The sequence below is a fragment of the Rhinatrema bivittatum genome, chromosome 9, assembly GCF_901001135.1.
Source record: "Rhinatrema bivittatum chromosome 9, aRhiBiv1.1, whole genome shotgun sequence".
NCBI lineage: Eukaryota > Metazoa > Chordata > Amphibia > Gymnophiona > Rhinatrematidae > Rhinatrema > Rhinatrema bivittatum.
Genome location: NC_042623.1, coordinates 9,787,035 through 9,807,026, shown reverse-complemented (window position 1 = coordinate 9,807,026; position 19,992 = coordinate 9,787,035). Strand labels below are relative to the sequence as shown.

The 19,992-nt window shown below is 57.3% G+C and overlaps 1 protein-coding gene across 8 annotated transcripts in view; it reads right to left on the bottom strand.

The window, feature by feature from the left end:
• FRMD4A (FERM domain containing 4A) overlaps positions 1-19,992 on the bottom strand; it is a 461,080-nt gene that overhangs the window by 81,620 nt on the left and 359,468 nt on the right. For all 8 annotated transcript variants that reach the window (XM_029617199.1, XM_029617198.1, XM_029617203.1 and 5 more), the window contains one exon: positions 2,813-2,889. In XM_029617199.1, the coding sequence (XP_029473059.1) occupies positions 2,813-2,889 (77 nt within the window). The remainder of the gene's footprint in view (positions 1-2,812; positions 2,890-19,992) is intronic.

Below are 19,992 nucleotides of genomic sequence, written 5' to 3'. Positions count from 1 at the left end.
GTCAGGATTACAGTCTAAGAGATAGTCGTTGAGGATATGAGTCTTTTTTGTCAGGGATTGAGAATTGAATAGGGTCACTGAGAGAAGAGTTAGACCTAGGAGCTGAGTCAGGGGAGTGATCAGGATAGGGATGAGAGATCTGGGAATTCTTGCTGGAGAGGATTGAGCTGGAAGAATGTTGAAGGGGTGACGGTGATATCTGATGGGAATATGTTGGGTCATCATATTTGTGTTACTCTGGAATTGTTGTGAGTGCAAAGATGAGACTTGATTAAGGGTCCTGGGCAAATGTTGTTTTCAGGCCTTGCTTTTCAATAAGAAAGTTGAAAAGGGTTATTTGAGCCGCGGGCGTGTGGAGTTGAAAGGGGGGGGCTGCTCAGGGGCTGCACTAAGGGGCTCACAAAGGGGCAGGCCCCTTTGTCGTGCCCCTTAGACGCGCGGCGCAGACGCATCAAACATTGCGCCAAAAAGGACCGCATGCTCAGGCTGACCAATCAACAGCCATATGCAAAAAAGCAGAGAAAGGGGATGTCATTCATCAAAGACGGACCAATTAAAACATAGTGAATGATAAAACTAGCCAATCACAGGCCCTAACACTAACACGGTCACGGCCACGGCGCTGCAGCCCTCCAACAGCCACGTGGTGGTTAATGTCTCAAAGGGCTTCAGTTTTTCTTGGGCGAATGCAATGCTGGAAGGCCCTGGTCTTCCTCGCCTACAGCAAAGGGCAGGGGCAGGTGATGCACAAATAACCCCCGTCGAACTACAATTAAAAGCCCCTTATTGCTGCTTGCATACGTGCAATAACGGATTTGGTATTCATTGAACGCTTCCCGCATTTCTAAAGAAGTCTTTTGAGAAGTCGTTTTAAAAGACGGAGCTAAGAAGCATCTGCCACACATTTATTTGACTTTTGTAGAAATGATAATCCCCAAAGTCAACCACCCAAATTATTATAAAGGCATAAGACAAAAGCCTCCGCCTCGTAATTAAGAAAGACTTGAGAATATAAATAAAAGCCGGGGGCGGGGGTTCTATAAACTCGCCATAACCGGAGCACCTACATCAAACACAAAGCTACAGTTTAACAGCTACAGGAGAAAAATAAAAATCTAATGGTTAAGCCGGGTTTTTACTTTACGCCTCCACATGAAGCAGTTTGCAGGAGGCGAGCTCTGGGGACTGAATGGCAGGGAGCGCCCAGGGCCTGCTTGGGATTCCCATCGCCTGTAACGCGCTTCCTGCACCACACACGCAAGAAGCGGATTTCTGCTCCCTCGCCGAGCCCCGTGCAGGCGGCCCGCAGGGGGCTGGGGGACCTCTTATCCTTAACTCGTCAGCAAATCTAGATGTGGGTGGTCAGGAGAGGGGGGAGGGGGGTGTCTGACATATCCTAAATGAAGCTGAGAATAAAATTACTTTTTCCCGAGCAGCTCTAAAGAGACACATAAGGGAGGGGGCCACGTTGCTTTTTTTTTTTTTCAAGCACAATTCATACAATTATTTTTCTCCAAGGGGCCGATTATCTTTCTCCCGGAAATGTTTCTGACGGCCCAGAAAGGCTCCAGGTGAAAGTCTCGCCCCCAGTCCCAGCCCCATTCGTGCTCTGGCACTGCACTTTCCTCCTGGCGGAGGTTTCTGCAGCAGGGCTGCGCCTGCTCTCTTCCCAGAGGGTACAAGGGATTCCCTGGGCAGCTGTTCCAGGGGTGAGAGTTAGGGAAGGTTTGAAAGGCATCGTCCAGCCGGGCGCTGCTGACCGGCGAATAATTCTCTGCCCTAGGGCCCTCAGCACTGCTAGCGCTCGCTCACCTGGGCCTGGGCTCTGTTAGTGATGTGCAGACCTGGGCCGTGGCTACAGAAACCTTCCCCCCCCCCATCCATTTCTCCAAATGCTGTGCATAAAATATGGGACTGACCCAAGGGGCTGAGCGGGGATCGGACGGGCAGGGAAGCTGTGAAAGCTCCTGGCGTTTCATCCTTTAATACCTGGTGGAGTGAGCTGGGGACGGTGGCGCGCTGCATGGCTCCCCGGGCCGGGTACATGTCAGTATTTTACACGTTTTAAACGATATTTTACGTTTCGTGTGCACGGAAGGCTCCCCATAGCCCCCACTCACACACAGCGAGCCTGGCCACGCCAAGCCCTGCGATCCCCGCCAAGCTCTCGCCAGCCTCCACGCTGCCAGCTGGTGCCACCCACCCTACCTCCAGCACCAGAAGCAAGCCCGCCGGCCGAGGGCCTTTCCAGTGAACCTGGACACTGCACCCACTCCCTCCAAACACAGCGATCTTTGTTCCAGCTCAAAAATCAGGCCGGTGCTGCTCAGGCAGACAAATCCCCAGGGCTCAAGGTTAATTACAGCCAGGAAATTCCAGCAAGAGGTCCCGGTTAGTAGGGGGCCGTGCAAGGAGATACCTCGTCTTGTGGTCTCTTGGCCTTGCACAGACCCCCGCGTCCTGCCTGCTCACCAGCCAGGACCGCCTGGGATGGGTGTTAAGAAGACAATGCCAGGGACACCCCCCCCCTGGCCTTACTGAAAGCCCCGGTTCTGCGGATTGCAGTCCTGCTGCTCTTAAGCACTTTCTTAACGAATTACGTCTCTGTTCGTCCTGACCAGGCTGTAAGCTCTGCGGTGCAGGGACTCTCTCACCTGGGTATTTGTACAGCTCTGTGCACACTAGTAGCGCTACAGAAAAGATAAGTAATAGTAGAAGACAACTGGAGTGGCAAGCAAATAGTCCGTCCCCCCAGTGCTACATGTAGTGCTGCAAGGCATGCAAGCTCCCGGTGCACGCGCCGGCGGCTTACCTGCGGGGATCATGCACCTCCACCGAGAACTTCTTCTCTCGGAAGTAAAGGTTTTCCAGCTGCCGCCATTGGAAGATCTGAGCAGAGAAAGAGAGGAGAGCAGGTCAAAGCCCGGCCCGCGGCGCCCTTTGTTCCCCTTCCCCGCGCCGAGCAAGCCGGAGCGCGAGCGGTGGCCATCCGGGAGCAGGGCGGGCTCGCATTTCCTGCTGCGGGCAAGGCTTTCGGCTCCCACCCCCGCCCGCAGGGACCCCACTTCCTGCCGGAGGAAAAAGCACGGCCCAGCTCTGCACCCTGCCGGGCAAACTAGAGAGCGCGAAAAAGCCGTTTGCAAGCCACTTCTGCAATCTGCAGAGTCCCTGGGAAAACCCTGCCCCGGATTTAGTTGTCAGCAAGGCAACGCCTTCTGCCTGGGGCGGCAAACATTTAGGGGCGGCAGATCTGCTGCTGCCGACTCTCGTTCAGCCCCTTCCACGGGGGGCAACCTCCTAAATCCGTCCCTGAGAAAACCCCACATGCAACTGAGCGTCCCGTCCCTCTGCCTGATTTTATACCGGGGGCAGTTTAAAGCTTGCAGGTGGCTTTACCGCTCATAAGCCTGAGAGCCGTGACCCCTTTTACCCGGAAAAGCGGGCACTCATTCATGCAGCCGGGCAGCACATCCTCCCTCACCAGCCCTTAACCCGGACACAAGGGCATCGGCTGAACTGTGGCCACCCCTGCCAGCGAAAGCGGCCCCAAGCAGCAGGGAGCTCTCTGCATTTCTCTGAAAAGTGGCAATGCGGACCTGCTGGGAGGTTGCCCGGGTCCTGTGAGTGCAGCCTCCCTCTCTGTCATCACTTGCAGACCTGCTGGGGGGGTTTACCCGATCCAGTGCAGCCTCCCTCTCTGTCATCACTTGCAGTGCCTGCTGAGGGGGGGGGGGGGGAGGTGTTCCCCGGATCCAGTGCAGCCTCTCTCTCGGTCATCACCGGCAGTGCCTGCCGGGGGGGTGTCCCCCGGATCCAGTGCAGCCTCCCTCTCTGTCATCACTTGCAGTGTCTGCTGGAGGGGGGGAGGGGAGGTGTCCCCCGGATCCAGTGCAGCCTCCCTCTCTGTCATCACTTGCAGTGCCTGCTGAGAGGGGGGGGGGGGGAGGTGTTCCCCGGATCCAGTGTAGCCTCTCTCTCTGTCATCACTGGCAGTGCCTGCTGGGGGGGTGTCCCCCGGATCCAGTGCAGCCTCCCTCTCTGTCATCACTTGCAGTGCCTGCCTAACGGATCTAAACTCTCTCTCTGTGTATTTAATATATTTATGGCCCTTCTTTCTCTATTCTAACTACTGTAGGGGCTCTGGAATTCAAAACATGCCAGATGTTCGTGCTGTGAACATTTCCAATTGAGAACAGAGATGTGTGGGTGGGAAGGAGAAACCCGAGCCGGTCCCCCGTGGCTCCTGGGGTGCATCACACACGGGCTGATAAACTCCAGATGCCAGGAGCGCTGACGCGGAGGCCGCCCTGCAGGCTCCTGTCCTAGCCTTGCACCGGGTCCGGCTGCTCGGACCCCACGCCCGGGCGGCTTTTCTGATAAACCCAACATCGAAATGTCTCTTTCACTGAACCTGTCCTTCCACCATTCTGCCACGTTTCACCGAACCGGGCATGCACACGGATTTTCCATTTATCTACAAAACATTATACAGCAAGAGGCAGGCAGGGATGCATAGAAAGGGCTCCCGCTCCGACTTATTCCTTAAATAAGGGGGCTGGGGGCCCGGTCTGGGCGTGGCCCATTCGGTCTCCTTCCTCGCCACGTGCTGGCACCGGAAGCTTTCCCTCTCCGGGCTCGGACACGAGTGGCAAAGGAGCCGAGAGGCGCCACCTTCTGCGCGGGCGGAGGTCTGCAGGTCACGGATTGCGTTACAGCGGCGCTGTATTTGGGGGGGGGGGGGGAGATAAGTGATGAAGGCTGCCCCCCTCCTCACTCCATTTCCCAGCCGTCTCCTGGGGGGGTCTCTCCAGTGCTGCGCACCAAACCATCCCTCCCCCCCCCCCCCCCAATGGGCGCTGGGCTCTGCTCGTTGTGGGAAGAAACCATAACCAATGCCGGCCCCCCCCCCCTTTTGAATTTCATGTTCCTGAAACCCAAGCCTGCACCTTTCTGTGGGTTAGTCAGCCCCCCCCCCCCCCCAGCTTAGCACCGGGGTGACCCGAGTCATCTCGCCTCTGCTTCCCCCTCCAATGCCCCGGGGAAGCCTCCCCCGGTCACGTCCTGCTAGAAACACAGCGCTCCACTTCCGCTGCCCGGGCTGCGCCGCTAATGCAAGCAAGATGTTCCCCGGGCTCCCTCTCGGCTCTCCAATTCCAGCCTCATTCTCTTAATTCATCAGCACCCGCCTTTAATGCACCCCCCGGGGCTCGTGCATCGCCGAGGGCAGGTCACTCGCCACCCCACATCACCCTGGCGAGCTCATGCACGGAGAGCCAGCCACAGGTCACTCGCCACCCCGCATCACCCTGGCGAGCTCATGCACGGAGAGCCAGCCACAGGTCACTCGCCACCCCGCATCACCCTGGCGAGCTCATGCACGGAGAGCCAGCCACAGGTCACCCGCCACCCCGCATCACCCTGGCGAGCTCATGCACGCAGAGCCAGCCACAGGTCACTCGCCACCCCGCATCACCCTGGCGAGCTCATGCACGGAGAGCCAGCCACAGGTCACTCGCCACCCCGCATCACCCTGGCGAGCTCATGCACGGAGAGCCAGCCACAGGTCACTCGCCACCCCGCATCACCCTGGCGAGCTCATGCACGCAGAGCCAGCCACAGGTCACTCGCCACCCCGCATCACCCTGGCGAGCTCATGCACGCAGAGCCAGCCACAGGTCACTCGCCACCCCGCATGACCCTGGCGAGCTCATGCACGGAGAGCCAGCCACAGGTCACTCGCCACCCCGCATCACCCTGGCGAGCTCATGCACGGAGAGCCAGCCACAGGTCACTCGCCACCCCGCATCACCCTGGCGAGCTCATGCACGGAGAGCCAGCCACAGGTCACTCGCCACCCCGCATCACCCTGGCGAGCTCATGCACGGAGAGCCAGCCACAGGTCACTCGCCACCCCGCATCACCCTGGCGAGCTCATGCACGCAGAGCCAGCCACAGGTCACTCGCCACCCCGCATGACCCTGGCGAGCTCATGCACGGAGAGCCAGCCACAGGTCACTCGCCACCCCGCATCACCCTGGCGAGCTCATGCACGGAGAGCCAGCCACAGGTCACTCGCCACCCCGCATCACCCTGGCGAGCTCATGCACGGAGAGCCAGCCACAGGTCACTCGCCACCCCGCATCACCCTGGCGAGCTCATGCACGGAGAGCCAGCCACAGGTCACTCGCCACCCCGCATCACCCTGGCGAGCTCATGCACGGAGAGCCAGCCACAGGTCACTCGCCACCCCGCATCACCCTGGCGAGCTCATGCACGGAGAGCCAGCCACAGGTCACTCGCCACCCCGCATCACCCTGGCGAGCTCATGCATGGAGAGCCAGCCACAGAAGCGAGGCACACAGGGAGTCCCAAGCAGCACCGGCTGAATGTGCGCGGAAAACAAGAAATATCCTGCAGGGGTTTGCTCGCGAGGATTTTATCCCTTCACTTAGAGAATAGCCACTGCCATTAGCAATGGTTACATGGAATAGACTTAGTTTTTGGGTACTTGCCAGGTTCTTGTGGCCTGGATTGGCCACTGTTGGAAACAGGATGCTGGGCTTGATGGACCCTTGGTCTGACCCAGTATGGCATGTTCTTATGTTCTCTACTCTCCAGAAAGGCAAAGAAAAATGCCCAATACCCCGCGTCATTAGGTTTCCACCCACAGGATGCACCTGGGCTGCAGCGATGGGATGAAGGGGGGCCTGGGGCCAACGTTCAAGCTCCCTGCGGGTGGGAAGTTCGGGGACACAAGGGATGGGACCGAAACAACATGCCGGACTGGCCTGAAAGAGTGAAAAAAAAATGACCCTTCTGTCACCAGGCCAGGGGAGAACCGAGGGTCCAGTTCGCAGCCCGCGCCGCTCAGGTTTACATCTGCCACGCACACAAGGCCAGAAAGAGCTGATGGAGGACCGGGTCTGAGGTCAGCGAGGGGGCGGCAGGGCGGATCAGCGATTCATTCCCCTGAAAATCTTCCTACACAGAGTTGCTGACTTTGAAAAAAGAAAAAAAAAAGTAGTTGGGGGCCAGCATTTCCTCACATTGCGTGGGTCCCCGCAGTAACAGCTAAACATCGGCTGATACAGACCAACACAGCCCCCCCTGCCTGCCCCCCACCCCGAGATTCAATCCGGATTAGGTACAGGCGAACACAGAACTGAGCTTTCAGTGGGGAACGTCGCCTCTTCTCAGGAGCTCCCCCCCCCTAGGACTAGGACCAGGAACCCTGCCTCTGCCCCATCCAGGGAGCAACAGGTGATGCTGGGAACCCACCCCGAGCCTGCTTCCCACCCCTCTCCAGCGCCTCAGCCAGCGGGGCAGCCCAGGGAGAAAAGCTGGGATTCTGTTTCAGTAAACAGAGCAGCTGCGGGTTCCCACTCCGCCTTCCTTCTCACTCTGATCCCAGACTCCCAGCCAGGAACACTCAGGGCTCCATTAACGCACCTTCCCTTGAAGTTTATGGTGGCAAATAAAGCAGGGGAAAGGTTAATTACCTTTAAATTGAAGGTATCCCCCCATCACATAAGCGTGAATGTGAGGGGTCGGCACCGGGCACTGTAATCCTGAAGTGTCCACCACTCACTGCGGGACTCAACAGGGCCCTTAATCTCTCTGGGGTGAAAAATTAAAACTGTAAGCATCTTCACGGAGGGACACAAACCAAACCATCTGTGCTAACGTTTGCAATCCAGTGGCCACGGAGGGTGCTCTGTAAATAATAAATATTAGTAGGACATTGCATGCTCTCAAACCCTGCTCCAGTGATCTGCCAGAGCAGTGCTAGGCCCATGTATTACACAGTGCAGAGAGCAGCTTTGTTTAATCCTCCCAATAATTCTGAGCTGCAGTGGGAGCAGTGGTTTACTCTCCCCCAGTCTGCTCAGTACTGGTTCCTGTGCAAGGAAGCCCAGACAAAGATGCACGAGTAGTGGGAGCTCTCGCTGCAGCCCGGCACAGGGACGGTGCAGGTGCGCCAGGAGCGGGAGCTCTCGCTGCAGCCCGGCACAGGGACGCTTCAGGTGCAGGAGCGGGAGCTCTCGCTGCAGCCCGGCACAGGGACACTTCAGGTGCAGGAGCGGGAGCTCTCGCTGCAGCCCGGCACAGGGACACTTTAGGTGCAGGAGCGGGAGCTCTCGCTGCAGCCCGGCACAGGGACGCTTCAGGTGCAGGAGCGGGAGCTCTCGCTGCAGCCCGGCACAGGGACGCTTCAGGTGCAGGTGCGCCAGGAGCGGGAGCTCTCTCTGCAGCCCGGCACAGGGACGCTTCAGGTGCAGGTGCGCCAGGAGCGGGAGCTCTCTCTGCAGCCCGGCACAGGGACGCTTCAGGTGCAGGTGCGCCAGGAGCGGGAGCTCTCGCTGCAGCCCGGCACAGGGACACTTCGGGTGCAGGTGCACCAGGAGCGGGAGCTCTCGCTGCAGCCCGGCACAGGGACGCTTCGGGTGCAGGTGCTCCAGGAGCGGGAGCTCTCGCTGCAGCCCGGCACGGGGACGCTTCGGGTGCAGGTGCGCCAGGAGCGGGAGCTCTCGCTGCAGCCCGGCACAGGGACACTTCAGGTGCAGGTGCGCCAGGAGCGGGAGCTCTCGCTGCAGCCCGGCACGGGGACGCTTCGGGTGCAGGTGCGCCAGGAGCGGGAGCTCTCGCTGCAGCCCGGCACAGGGACACTTCAGGTGCAGGTGCACCAGGAGCGGGAGCTCTCGCTGCAGCCCGGCACGGGGACGCTTCGGGTGCAGGTGCTCCAGGAGCGGGAGCTCTCGCTGCAGCCCGGCACGGGGACACTTCGGGTGCAGGTGCGCCAGGAGCGGGAGCTCTCGCTGCAGCCCGGCACGGGGACGCTTCGGGTGCAGGTGCGCCAGGAGCGGGAGCTCTCGCTGCAGCCCGGCACAGGGACGCTTCAGGTGCAGGTGCTCCAGGAGCGGGAGCTCTCTCTGCAGCCCGGCACAGGGACGCTTCAGGTGCAGGTGCTCCAGGAGCGGGAGCTCTCGCTGCAGCCCGGCACGGGGACGCTTCGGGTGCAGGTGCTCCAGGAGCGGGAGCTCTCGCTGCAGCCCGGCACAGGGACGCTTCAGGTGCAGGTGCTCCAGGAGCGGGAGCTCTCGCTGCAGCCCGGCACGGGGACGCTTCGGGTGCAGGTGCTCCAGGAGCGGGAGCTCTCTCTGCAGCCCGGCACGGGGACGCTTCAGGTGCAGGTGCTCCAGGAGCGGGAGCTCTCGCTGCAGCCCGGCACGGGGACGCTTCGGGTGCAGGTGCTCCAGGAGCGGGAGCTCTCGCTGCAGCCCGGCACAGGGACGCTTCAGGTGCAGGTGCTCCAGGAGCGGGAGCTCTCTCTGCAGCCCGGCACAGGGACGCTTCGGGTGCAGGTGCTCCAGGAGCGGGAGCTCTCGCTGCAGCCCGGCACAGGGACGCTTCAGGTGCAGGTGCTCCAGGAGCGGGAGCTCTCGCTGCAGCCCGGCATGGGGACGCTTCGGGTGCAGGTGCGCCAGGAGCGGGAGCTCTCGCTGCAGCCCGGCACGGGGACGCTTCAGGTGCAGGAGCGGGAGCTCTCGCTGCAGCCCAGCACAGGGACACTTCAGGTGCAGGTGCACCAGGAGCGGGAGCTCTCGCTGCAGCCCAGCACAGGGACACTTCAGGTGCAGGTGCGCCAGGAGCGGGAGCTCTCGCTGCAGCCCAGCACAGGGACGCTTCGGGTGCAGGTGCGCCAGGAGCGGGAGCTCTCGCTGCAGCCCGGCACGGGGACGCTTCGGGTGCAGGTGCTCCAGGAGCGGGAGCTCTCGCTGCAGCCCGGCACGGGGACGCTTCGGGTGCAGGTGCGCCAGGAGCGGGAGCTCTCGCTGCAGCCCGGCACAGGGACACTTCAGGTGCAGGTGCGCCAGGAGCGGGAGCTCTCGCTGCAGCCCGGCACGGGGACGCTTCGGGTGCAGGTGCGCCAGGAGCGGGAGCTCTCGCTGCAGCCCGGCACAGGGACGCTTCAGGTGCAGGTGCACCAGGAGCGGGAGCTCTCGCTGCAGCCCGGCACGGGGACGCTTCGGGTGCAGGTGCTCCAGGAGCGGGAGCTCTCGCTGCAGCCCGGCACGGGGACGCTTCGGGTGCAGGTGCGCCAGGAGCGGGAGCTCTCGCTGCAGCCCGGCACGGGGACGCTTCGGGTGCAGGTGCTCCAGGAGCGGGAGCTCTCGCTGCAGCCCGGCACAGGGACGCTTCAGGTGCAGGTGCTCCAGGAGCGGGAGCTCTCTCTGCAGCCCGGCACGGGGACGCTTCAGGTGCAGGTGCTCCAGGAGCGGGAGCTCTCGCTGCAGCCCGGCACGGGGACGCTTCGGGTGCAGGTGCTCCAGGAGCGGGAGCTCTCGCTGCAGCCCGGCACAGGGACGCTTCGGGTGCAGGTGCTCCAGGAGCGGGAGCTCTCGCTGCAGCCCGGCACGGGGACGCTTCGGGTGCAGGTGCGCCAGGAGCGGGAGCTCTCTCTGCAGCCCGGCACGGGGACGCTTCAGGTGCAGGTGCTCCAGGAGCGGGAGCTCTCGCTGCAGCCCGGCACGGGGACGCTGCGGGTGCAGGTGCTCCAGGAGCGGGAGCTCTCGCTGCAGCCCGGCACGGGGACGCTTCAGGTGCAGGTGCTCCAGGAGCGGGAGCTCTCTCTGCAGCCCGGCACAGGGACGCTTCGGGTGCAGGTGCTCCAGGAGCGGGAGCTCTCGCTGCAGCCCGGCACAGGGACGCTTCAGGTGCAGGTGCTCCAGGAGCGGGAGCTCTCGCTGCAGCCCGGCACGGGGACGCTTCGGGTGCAGGTGCTCCAGGAGCGGGAGCTCTCGCTGCAGCCCGGCACGGGGACGCTTCGGGTGCAGGTGCTCCAGGAGCGGGAGCTCTCTCTGCAGCCCGGCACGGGGACGCTTCAGGTGCAGGTGCGCCAGGAGCGGGAGCTCTCGCTGCAGCCCGGCACGGGGACGCTTCAGGTGCAGGTGCTCCAGGAGCGGGAGCTCTCTCTGCAGCCCGGCACAGGGACGCTTCGGGTGCAGGTGCTCCAGGAGCGGGAGCTCTCGCTGCAGCCCGGCACAGGGACGCTTCGGGTGCAGGTGCTCCAGGAGCGGGAGCTCTCGCTGCAGCCCGGCACGGGGACGCTTCGGGTGCAGGTGCTGCAGCCCAGCACGGGGACGCTTCGGGTGCAGGTGCGCCAGGAGCGGGAGCTCTCTCTGCAGCCCGGCACAGGGACGCTTCAGGTGCGCCAGGAGCGGGAGCTCTCTCTGCAGCCCGGCACAGGGACGCTTCAGGTGCGCCAGGAGCGGGAGCTCTCTCTGCAGCCCGGCACAGGGAGGCTTCAGGTGCAGGTGCGCCAGGAGCGGGAGCTCTCTCTGCAGCCCCGGCACAGGGAGGCTTCAGGTGCAGGTGCGCCAGGAGCGGGAGCTCTCTCTGCAGCCCGGCACAGGGACACTTCAGGTGCAGGTGCACCAGGAGCGGGAGCTCTCGCTGCAGCCCGGCACGGGAATGCTTCAGGTGCAGATGCGCCAGGAGTGGGAGGGGGGTGAAAGGAAAGTTCCCTCCGAGGCCGCTCCGATTTTGGAGCGGCTTCGGAGGGCAGGGAAAGCCATCGGGGCTCCCCTAGGGCTCGGCCCGCACAAGGTGCACATGTGTGCACCCCCTTGCGCACGCCGACCCTGGATTTTATAACATGCGCGGGGCTGCATGCGCATGTTATAAAATCGGGCGTAGATTTGTGCGTGCCGGGTTGCGCGCACAAATCTACACCTGCGTGTACCTCTTAAAATCCGGTCCTAGGGACGTGCAGCCAGAATGTTTTTATTACTTTTCATTTGGTTTTTGTTTTTTCAATCCGTTTCTTTTTTTAGTGCGCACTAAATAAAAAATGTGCATTATTTCGATTTAGTGCGCACAAAAAAAAAATTAGGACGCACTAATTAAAAACAAAACGAAAAAACAAAAACAAATGCACATTCCTATTCCACACGTTTATCGCCCTTGTCTCCTTCTCTCCTTCAGGTACTTTCCTTCCTTCCTTCCTTCCTCCCTCCTCCGATCTCACTGTCACCTCCTCCCCTTGAGCTTCCTGCGTCTCGCCCATTTTAAATGGGACAACACCTCAGCTATTTACCAAGCAAAGCCAGCCTGCATGATTAGTAATTTATCATTATGGGCTTAAAAATTGCACCACAGGAACCCATGCCAGGATTCGTTTAAGGGAATAAACGTGAGAACAGCACCAGTTGCTTTGCTCGGATACCTTAGCAAGCCTGATGCTGTCCGAGCTTAATGCTTCACTCCCACACTGATTCACTATCTGATGCTGGGGAAGAGCTGCCGCGCTCCGGTTCCTGCAGAAAGTTTGTTTCAGGAAAGCCAAATATTCTTAACCAGGATTTCATTATCTGTAAGCGGCCAGAAATAACTTTGACGTTTTTGGACCTCGCACTATCAGCTCCCCCCTTTGTGGAAGGATCACGATGAGAACGTTTGCTCCGCTTTGCGATTCTGGCTCTGTTCTTCACGCCACTGGGCTGAAGTAAACACGAACGGTCACGGTTCTCAGGAGCTTTTCCCAGGCTGCTCCAGCTGTGCACATTGGCCAGAATTATCCTCGTTGTCGGAGTGTGCAGACCCTCCTCCCTCTCTTCCTGGCAAGCATCTGCCTTTTCAGCTCGCATTTTTAGAGGCATTTGCTGCACCCTTCAGGATGCCTCAGGCCCTTGCAGAGGAGCTGCCGCCAACGCAGCGTGTAGGCCGTGAGAGATAAGAGCATCATGTCTACATGATTAAGCACCAATCATCTTCTCTTTTCAACATGTTCCGAAATACTTCAGCATGCAGTTCAGCCAACACGGAGCAATTTTGTTGACCATTGAATTTAAAGATGACTGCCTTGGTCATAAAACAGGATGATTTACTTCCCACTTCCTTGCACACTGGCTGCAGACTCACAGGCCAAAGGAAGGGAAGAAGAGCGCAATGTTGCTGGCTGAAGATGTACACATCATTGGTGACATCAGTAAGAGCATAAGGAACATGCCACACTGGGTCAGACCAAGGGTCCATCAAGCCCGGCATCCTGTTTCCAACAGTGGCCAATCCAGGCAACAAGTAACATAGGAATGACGGCAGAAAAAGACCAAAATAGTCCATCTAGTCTGCCCAGCAAGCTTCCCAAGGTAGTAACTGCTGCTTTATGCAGGTTACCCCCATGTTTCTCTTAAGGGTAGTAACTGCTGCCCTGTGCCAGTTAAGCTTTTCTATTTATGCCCATCCTCTAGCCTTTTAAGGATCCGCAGTGTTTATCCCATGCCCCTTTGAAATCCTTCACAGTTTTAGTCTTCACTACTTCCTCCAGAAGGGCGTTCCAGGCATCCACCACCCTCTCAGTGAAGAAATACTTCCTGACATCGGTTCTGAGTCGTCCTCCCTGGAGTTTCAAATCGTGACCCCTAGTTCTACTAAATTGTTTTCAATGGAAAAGGTTTGACGATGACCATGGATCACTAAAACCTTTCAAGTATCTGAAGGTCTGTATCATATCACCCCTGTTCCTCCTCTCCTCCAGGGTATACATATTCAGGTTCTTCAACCTCTCCTCATAAGTCATTCAATGGAGACCACCCACCATTTTGGTCGCCCTTCTCTGGACCACCTCCATCCAGTCTCTATCTCCTTTGAGATACCGTCTCCAGAACTGAACATAGTACTCCAGGTGAGGCCTCACCAAGGACCTGTACAAGGGGATAATCACTTCCCTTTTCTTACTAGATATTCCTCTCTCTATGCAGCCCAGCACTCTTCTGGCTTTGGCTATCTCCGTGTCACACTGCTTCGTCAATTTCAGGTCGTTAGACACTATCACCCCAAGGTCTCTCTCCTGCTCTGTGCACATCAGCCCTTCTCCTCCCATCGAATACAGTTCTTTCGGATTTCCACACCCCACATGCCTGACTCTGCATTTCTTGGCATTGAATCCCAGCTGCCATATCTTCGACCACTCTTCCAGCTTATTTAAATCCCGTCTCAATTCTCTGTACTCCTTCCGGCGTGTCCACTCTGTTGCAGGTCTTAGTATCATTCGCAAATAGACAAACCTTACCTTCTATCCCTTCTGCAATGTTTCTCCGAAGATGTTGAACAGAACCGGTCCCAACACCGATCCCTGTGGCTCTCCACTTTAACACCATTCTCTTTTCAGAGTAGGTTCCATTCATCATCACCTGTTGTCTTCTATCCGTCAACCAGTTTGCAATCCATGCCAACATCTTGGACCTGACTCTCATGCTTCTCATTTTGTTGATGAGTCTTCTGTGTGGGACCGTATCAAAAGCTTTACTAAAATCCAAGTAAAATATATCGAGTGCTCTTCCCTGATCCAGTTCTCTAGTTTCCCAATCAAAGAAATCAAATAGATTCGTCTGACAGAACCTTCTCCTGGTGAATCCATGCCGCTTCTGGTCGAACAACCACCGGATTGTAGATAGTTCACTATCCTTTCCTTCAGCAGTCGCCATTAATTTTCTCATCACCGAGGTGAGGCTAACCTGCCTGTAGTTTCCAGCCTCCTCTCTGCTCCCACTCTTGTGAAGCGGGACCACCACTGCTCTGTTTCCGGAGATCTACTGAACAGGTCATGCAGAGGACCCACCAGCACATCTCTGAGCTCCCTCAGTATTCTGGGGTGAACCTCATCAGGCCACATGGCTTTGTCCCTGGCAAGTACCCAAAACTAAGTATATCCCGTGCTCCTGATACTAGTAATAGCAGTGGCTGTTTTCTAAGTCAACTTAATTAATAGCAGGTAATGGACTTCTCCTCCAAGAACTTATCCAATCCTTTTTTAAACCCAGCTATACTAACTGCTCTAACCACATCCTCTGGCAACAAATTCCAGAGTTGAATTGCGCATTGAGTGAAAAGGAACTTTCTCTCTCCATGTTCGCTCGTCTGCATTAAAAGACTTCCATAAACCTTGAAAACAAGAGATCCTTTTTGTTTCAGTTACATAAATGTCTTGCTTTTACCTCAGAAAAGACACGTGATCACAGTCGGTCTCCAGTAAAGCATCGTGCACTGTTCGCTGTGCTGCAACTCACCCCTTTTCTAATGGTTTCTCTGTTATATTTACACAGAAAGATAGAACATGACAGCAGATAAGGCCCCTGTGGACCATCCACAGGTCCTGCTCAGCTTTATGGTCCCTTCCCCTCCTTCAGAGATCCCAAGCTTTCTTGAATTCAGATATGGTCCATGTCTTCACCTCCTGTACAGGGAGGCCTTTCCATGCATCTTCTACTCTCTCTGTAAATAAATATTTCCTTAGATTACTGCTGAATCTACCCCCTGTCACCCTCAACCCATGACTCCTGCTCTACAGCCTCCTTTCTATTGAAAGAGATCCATCTCCTGTGCATTTATTTCTTGGGTGTATTTAAATATCTCTATCATATCTCAGAGAAACATAGAAGTGACGGCAGAAAAGGACCAAATGGTCCATCCAGTCTGCCCAGTAAGCCTGTGCCTTGCAGGTTACCCCATGCTTGTCCTCTGTTTCCCAGACCATAAAAGCCAGGGCTCTTGACGGTTGCTGTTTGAATCCAGTTCCCCGTTACTCTCCCGAGCTTATCAGTTTCCCACACCTCCCTCCAGGTTGCATCTAAGTCTGTCCCTATACGCTTTACATTTAATAGGCATCCTCTGGCCTGGCTCTATTCGACTCTGCACAGAGGAAGGCAGAAAATCCGCGCTGCCAGTGTAGACGTTTCTGAAGGACACTGAAAGCAAATCATTTTCCAAACTCCAAATATGGCCCCCGCTCTTAGTATTCTTCCCTATAATTTGAGCACTCAACAACGTTCTTTCGGTAACTTATCCAGTTTTATGTTGAGCTTAGTGCTCCAGCCAAGCCGGCCAACCTCGCAGATCCTCGCCTTGTTCCTTCCATGCTGGGAAATTTCCGCGAGAAGCCGCTCCCCACTTGCAGGACTGTAAATGTTCCCATCTTAGGGGGGGGGGGGGGAGACTCCCTCTTATTTGTGCCCTTCTAAGAACCCCCCCACTTTCCGCTTTCTCTCTCCCTGGCAACCGAGAGGTCAGCAGGGCATCCCCTTCCTGCCCCCAAAGCCCAACCTACAGGACGGGAGCAGGCCTGTGGAAGGTCCGAGCATGTGAGCGCTAGGATCGCACGACATGTGAGCGCTCAGCGGCGAAGCAGTTATCCTGCGCTGCAGGAATATTTTTGCTCCTGGGGCGAGGGCTTTACCTCACGGTTCACAGGGCTCTCTGTCTGCGCGCCCGTGTGTTAATAGGCCCGAGACTCCCACTGATTCTGCAGAGGGTTAGGGCTGACAGAGCTGGGAAGGTCCTAATTAGTTCTGTGCAAGCTCGGAGCGAACACTGGGCTGGCTTTCAGAGGACGGGGGGGGGGGGGGGGGGGTTCAGCCAGTACCGTGCGTCAGGCAGAAGTCCGCCAGCTTCCCGGCTTGGCTGCTAGCAGCTGCAAGAGGGGAGCACTGTGGTGACATCTTCTGCAGGTGATCCCCAGAGTGAGGCCTGGATTTCCCCAGAAGCCTTTGCAAAGCTCTGCTGAATCAACTTTCTCCAGTACCAGCTTTGGGAGGGAGCAGTGGCATAGCTCAGGGTCTCCAGCACCCGGGGGGGGGGGGGGGGGGGGCAATACATTTGTGTAGCCTCCACCGCACCTCTCCCCTTCCCACCACCATCACCATCCAAGTCCACAGAAAGAGCAGACATTTCTTCTCGCCTTCTATCTGCATGCGGCTGAAAAAAAAATACAAAAGAGAGACCCCCCCCCCAGTTCGCCCCCTACAGCACGGTGCCCGTGGGCTTTGACGCTTCCCCCTGAAGTAGCCCACTAAAGGTCGATGCATCAAGACGCACGTTAAAACGGGTGGGTTGTACCGAGTGCCCGTTTTCCTAACCTGTGCACAGCCGGGTCTCCCGGGCGCCCGGTGCAATATTAAAATGAGCTGCTGCGCTGACGCGCTAGGGAAAAAAAAAGTCGTGCGATCCTAGCGCTCATGTGCATCGGAGCCCAGGAGACGTGGCCGTGAGCCCGGAACTGCAACGGGCGCTCGGTAGGCTTGAAAAATAAAAAAAAAACCAAAAACCCTACGGGACAGCCCGACCGTCCTCCCTCAACCCAAACCACAACCGCTGCCTCTTCCGCAGGCACCGGGAAGCCAGCCCAGGTGGTGGGGGCAGGGCCCCGCAGGTCATGGCCAGAGCCAGCAGCCGCCGCCGCCGGGACTCGGGAACTGCCAGAGGCCCTCGACGCACGGATTGACTTAACGCCGGCTCTAGGGCTGGAGTTGAATTTGCCGCGTTAACAAGTGTGCGCCTGGCGCCGGGGGATTTTATGCATCGCGGGGGTAACAGCTAAGAGTCTCATCTCGGCTACGCCATTGCTTGGGCGTGCGTTTTGGACGCGCCAATCCCCTCATCGCATCGGGTGGAAGTCTTAGCACTTCCAACTGCTCGTTAACCTGCCCGCTAGGCTGAGTGCGCTTTATCGCGTCGGCCTGAAAGCCTGTTCCTCTCGACTGTGAACGAAAGCGTGGAGCGACCTGAGCTGAGAAGTACTTCACACCCACTCACATACATTTGGGATGACTTCTCATTATCAAGTACTCTGAGAACCGTGCAACTCACTGCCTTGGTGATGGGGACGCTGTATTGAATTTGGGGTACAAATAGACCAGACTGAAACTGCTTTGAAATGCAAGACCAGCAGTAGGTGCGCCTAAATGCAATCACTGCCGGTGTGGGGTGCACGCCTGACGCTCATTATTTTACCCACCAGAGACGCATGAACTCCAAGCTGTTCAGTTCCCCCCCCCGGACAAGAGGCCACACGTTTGGGGCAATCACCCGTCTTCTGGAAGTGCTGCCTCAGCTCCGGCTCTCCTTCTGCTGTGTTCTCCGGCCAGGCACACGTGCAGACCACCACGGACACGGCTTCCCGCTTTTCAGGATAAATCCGCGTGTATTGTGTCTCCAGCAAATGCACGGAGCCCTAACCAGGGGGAGGCAAATGCATTGGCCCCCACTCCTCTCTTCCTCCACCCTCTCCCACATTGATCCCCCCAGGCCGCACGCTCCCCGGAGTTTCAGCCACTGCCTGCCCCTATTTGCATTTTTTTTCATTTTTCTGTGCCCTGGGTGGCTGCCGCTCTCGCCCACAGTCCTGCCCAAAACCCCAGCTGGCCGGACAGGCGTGGGAAGGCCTTTCAGGTGAGCACGCTCGCAATGCAGAGATTTACCCCCAAGAGCAGCTGCAGAGAAACATTTTGTGTGCGTTTTGCCAAATCTCCAGCCCCCGCCCAGGACTCTGAAAAACAAACAAACTCCACTCCACAGCAGTAATTCCTTATCCTTACTGGCAGAGTGGCCAAACAATCCCTGAGAACAGGCCTGTTTCCTCCGGGGGCGTCAGATCTGCTCCCTACCCCTGCAAGCAGCAAGTCAGGGCCAAGTACAAACTCGCTGTTGTGCAACAGCACGTTAAGCCCCGGCGTGAAAACCGTTGAGTCAGCGCGGATCTCCAGATTATCTCTTCCCCTCAAGACACAAACCAACAAAGCATCATTCAGCCTGCTAAACACGGCAGCGAGCTGCTTCCTTTCCCACACTTCACCGATGGCAAAAAAAAACGACAAAGTACGTTTTCCTTCCAGCACCGTGAGCCATCCCTTACAGCTTGCCAGGGTCTGGTTTCCCCCGTTTTAAGGGACCTCCCCACCCTTGGGCTGTAAGGATGATCGTCAGGTCTCCCCAATGACCACAACTCCCTCTCCCCCCCCCCCACCTCCCCCCAGGCCCGGACCACCTGGGGTGCAGAAGAGAAGCTGGAAATCGAGCCAGGGACCCTCTGCCTAGCAGCACCGCCCTTCCCTCGCCATCTTTAGTACGGCGTGGCACCCGTCTTCCCAATTCGCTTCGCTTTATTCCTCTTCTCTTGAAGACTTTACAAAGGGTACGCGGGCTGGGCTCGGCGTCCGGGCTGTGAGTGCACTCTCGGCCTCCAGCCAAGGGGCACGTGTGGCCTTATCTGCAGTCCTGGTCTCTGATTCTGGAAGTTTCCGCCATCGCTCTGCAGGCTCACCCATTATCGGAGTGGTCTCTCCTTCAGGAAGGCGTCGCACGCGCCAATTAATTGAGTTCCTGGAGTTTTTGGTTGGGAAGGAATTTGCAGGAGTGATAAGCAAGTACTTCAGGTCTCTCGTGACACGCTGAAGCCCCGACGTCAGCCTGCAGCCCTCGCTCCACGTGGACCTTCTCGTGTCTGTCTCACAGAAACAAAAGAAACGTGGAACAACATCCACGGCCCCTGCTCAGGCTAAGCTCTGCTCCCGTTTTACCATTTTAAACAAAATGAAGGCGCTCACTTCCCTATGACTTTCTTGTTTTATCTATCCTCCTACCGCCTATTTATTTTACCCCCCGCCCAGTTACATTCTCCTTGTTGAAATGTATTTTCCAAGCTTTAAGTTATTATGTGAACCGGTATGATGTACCCACTAATGCCGGTATATAAAAGTTTCTAAATAAATAAATAAATAAAAGGCAGTCTCAGGTTTCATTAACGCAGCCCACGCCACCGTGTAAGCTTATTTGCGTAATAACTGCCGGCTTCTCATTTGCACCTGTTAATCAGGGGGAAAAAGCTTTGCGAAAATGTATGAGACAACTCTGGCTAAGATTGGGGTTTTTTCCCCTACACATGACAGCCACGACAGAAACGTTAGTAGCTCACCGCCCATTGCGCTGGTTGCCACCAGGAGCAGTTGCTGCGGCTATCACCACTTTTGCCACGCTAGAACGTGAGGAATGTATTAGAACCCATGCAAGAACATCAGTTTAATTAAAGAAACCTAACCAAGGTTGAACATCAGGCTTTGCAACAACTGAAAAGTGACCGGCAGATAAAGGTGGGCCAGTGGTGGTCCTCAACCCAGCAGACAACTAACAGACCTCGATCTCCTTGGATGCCAGACTTGC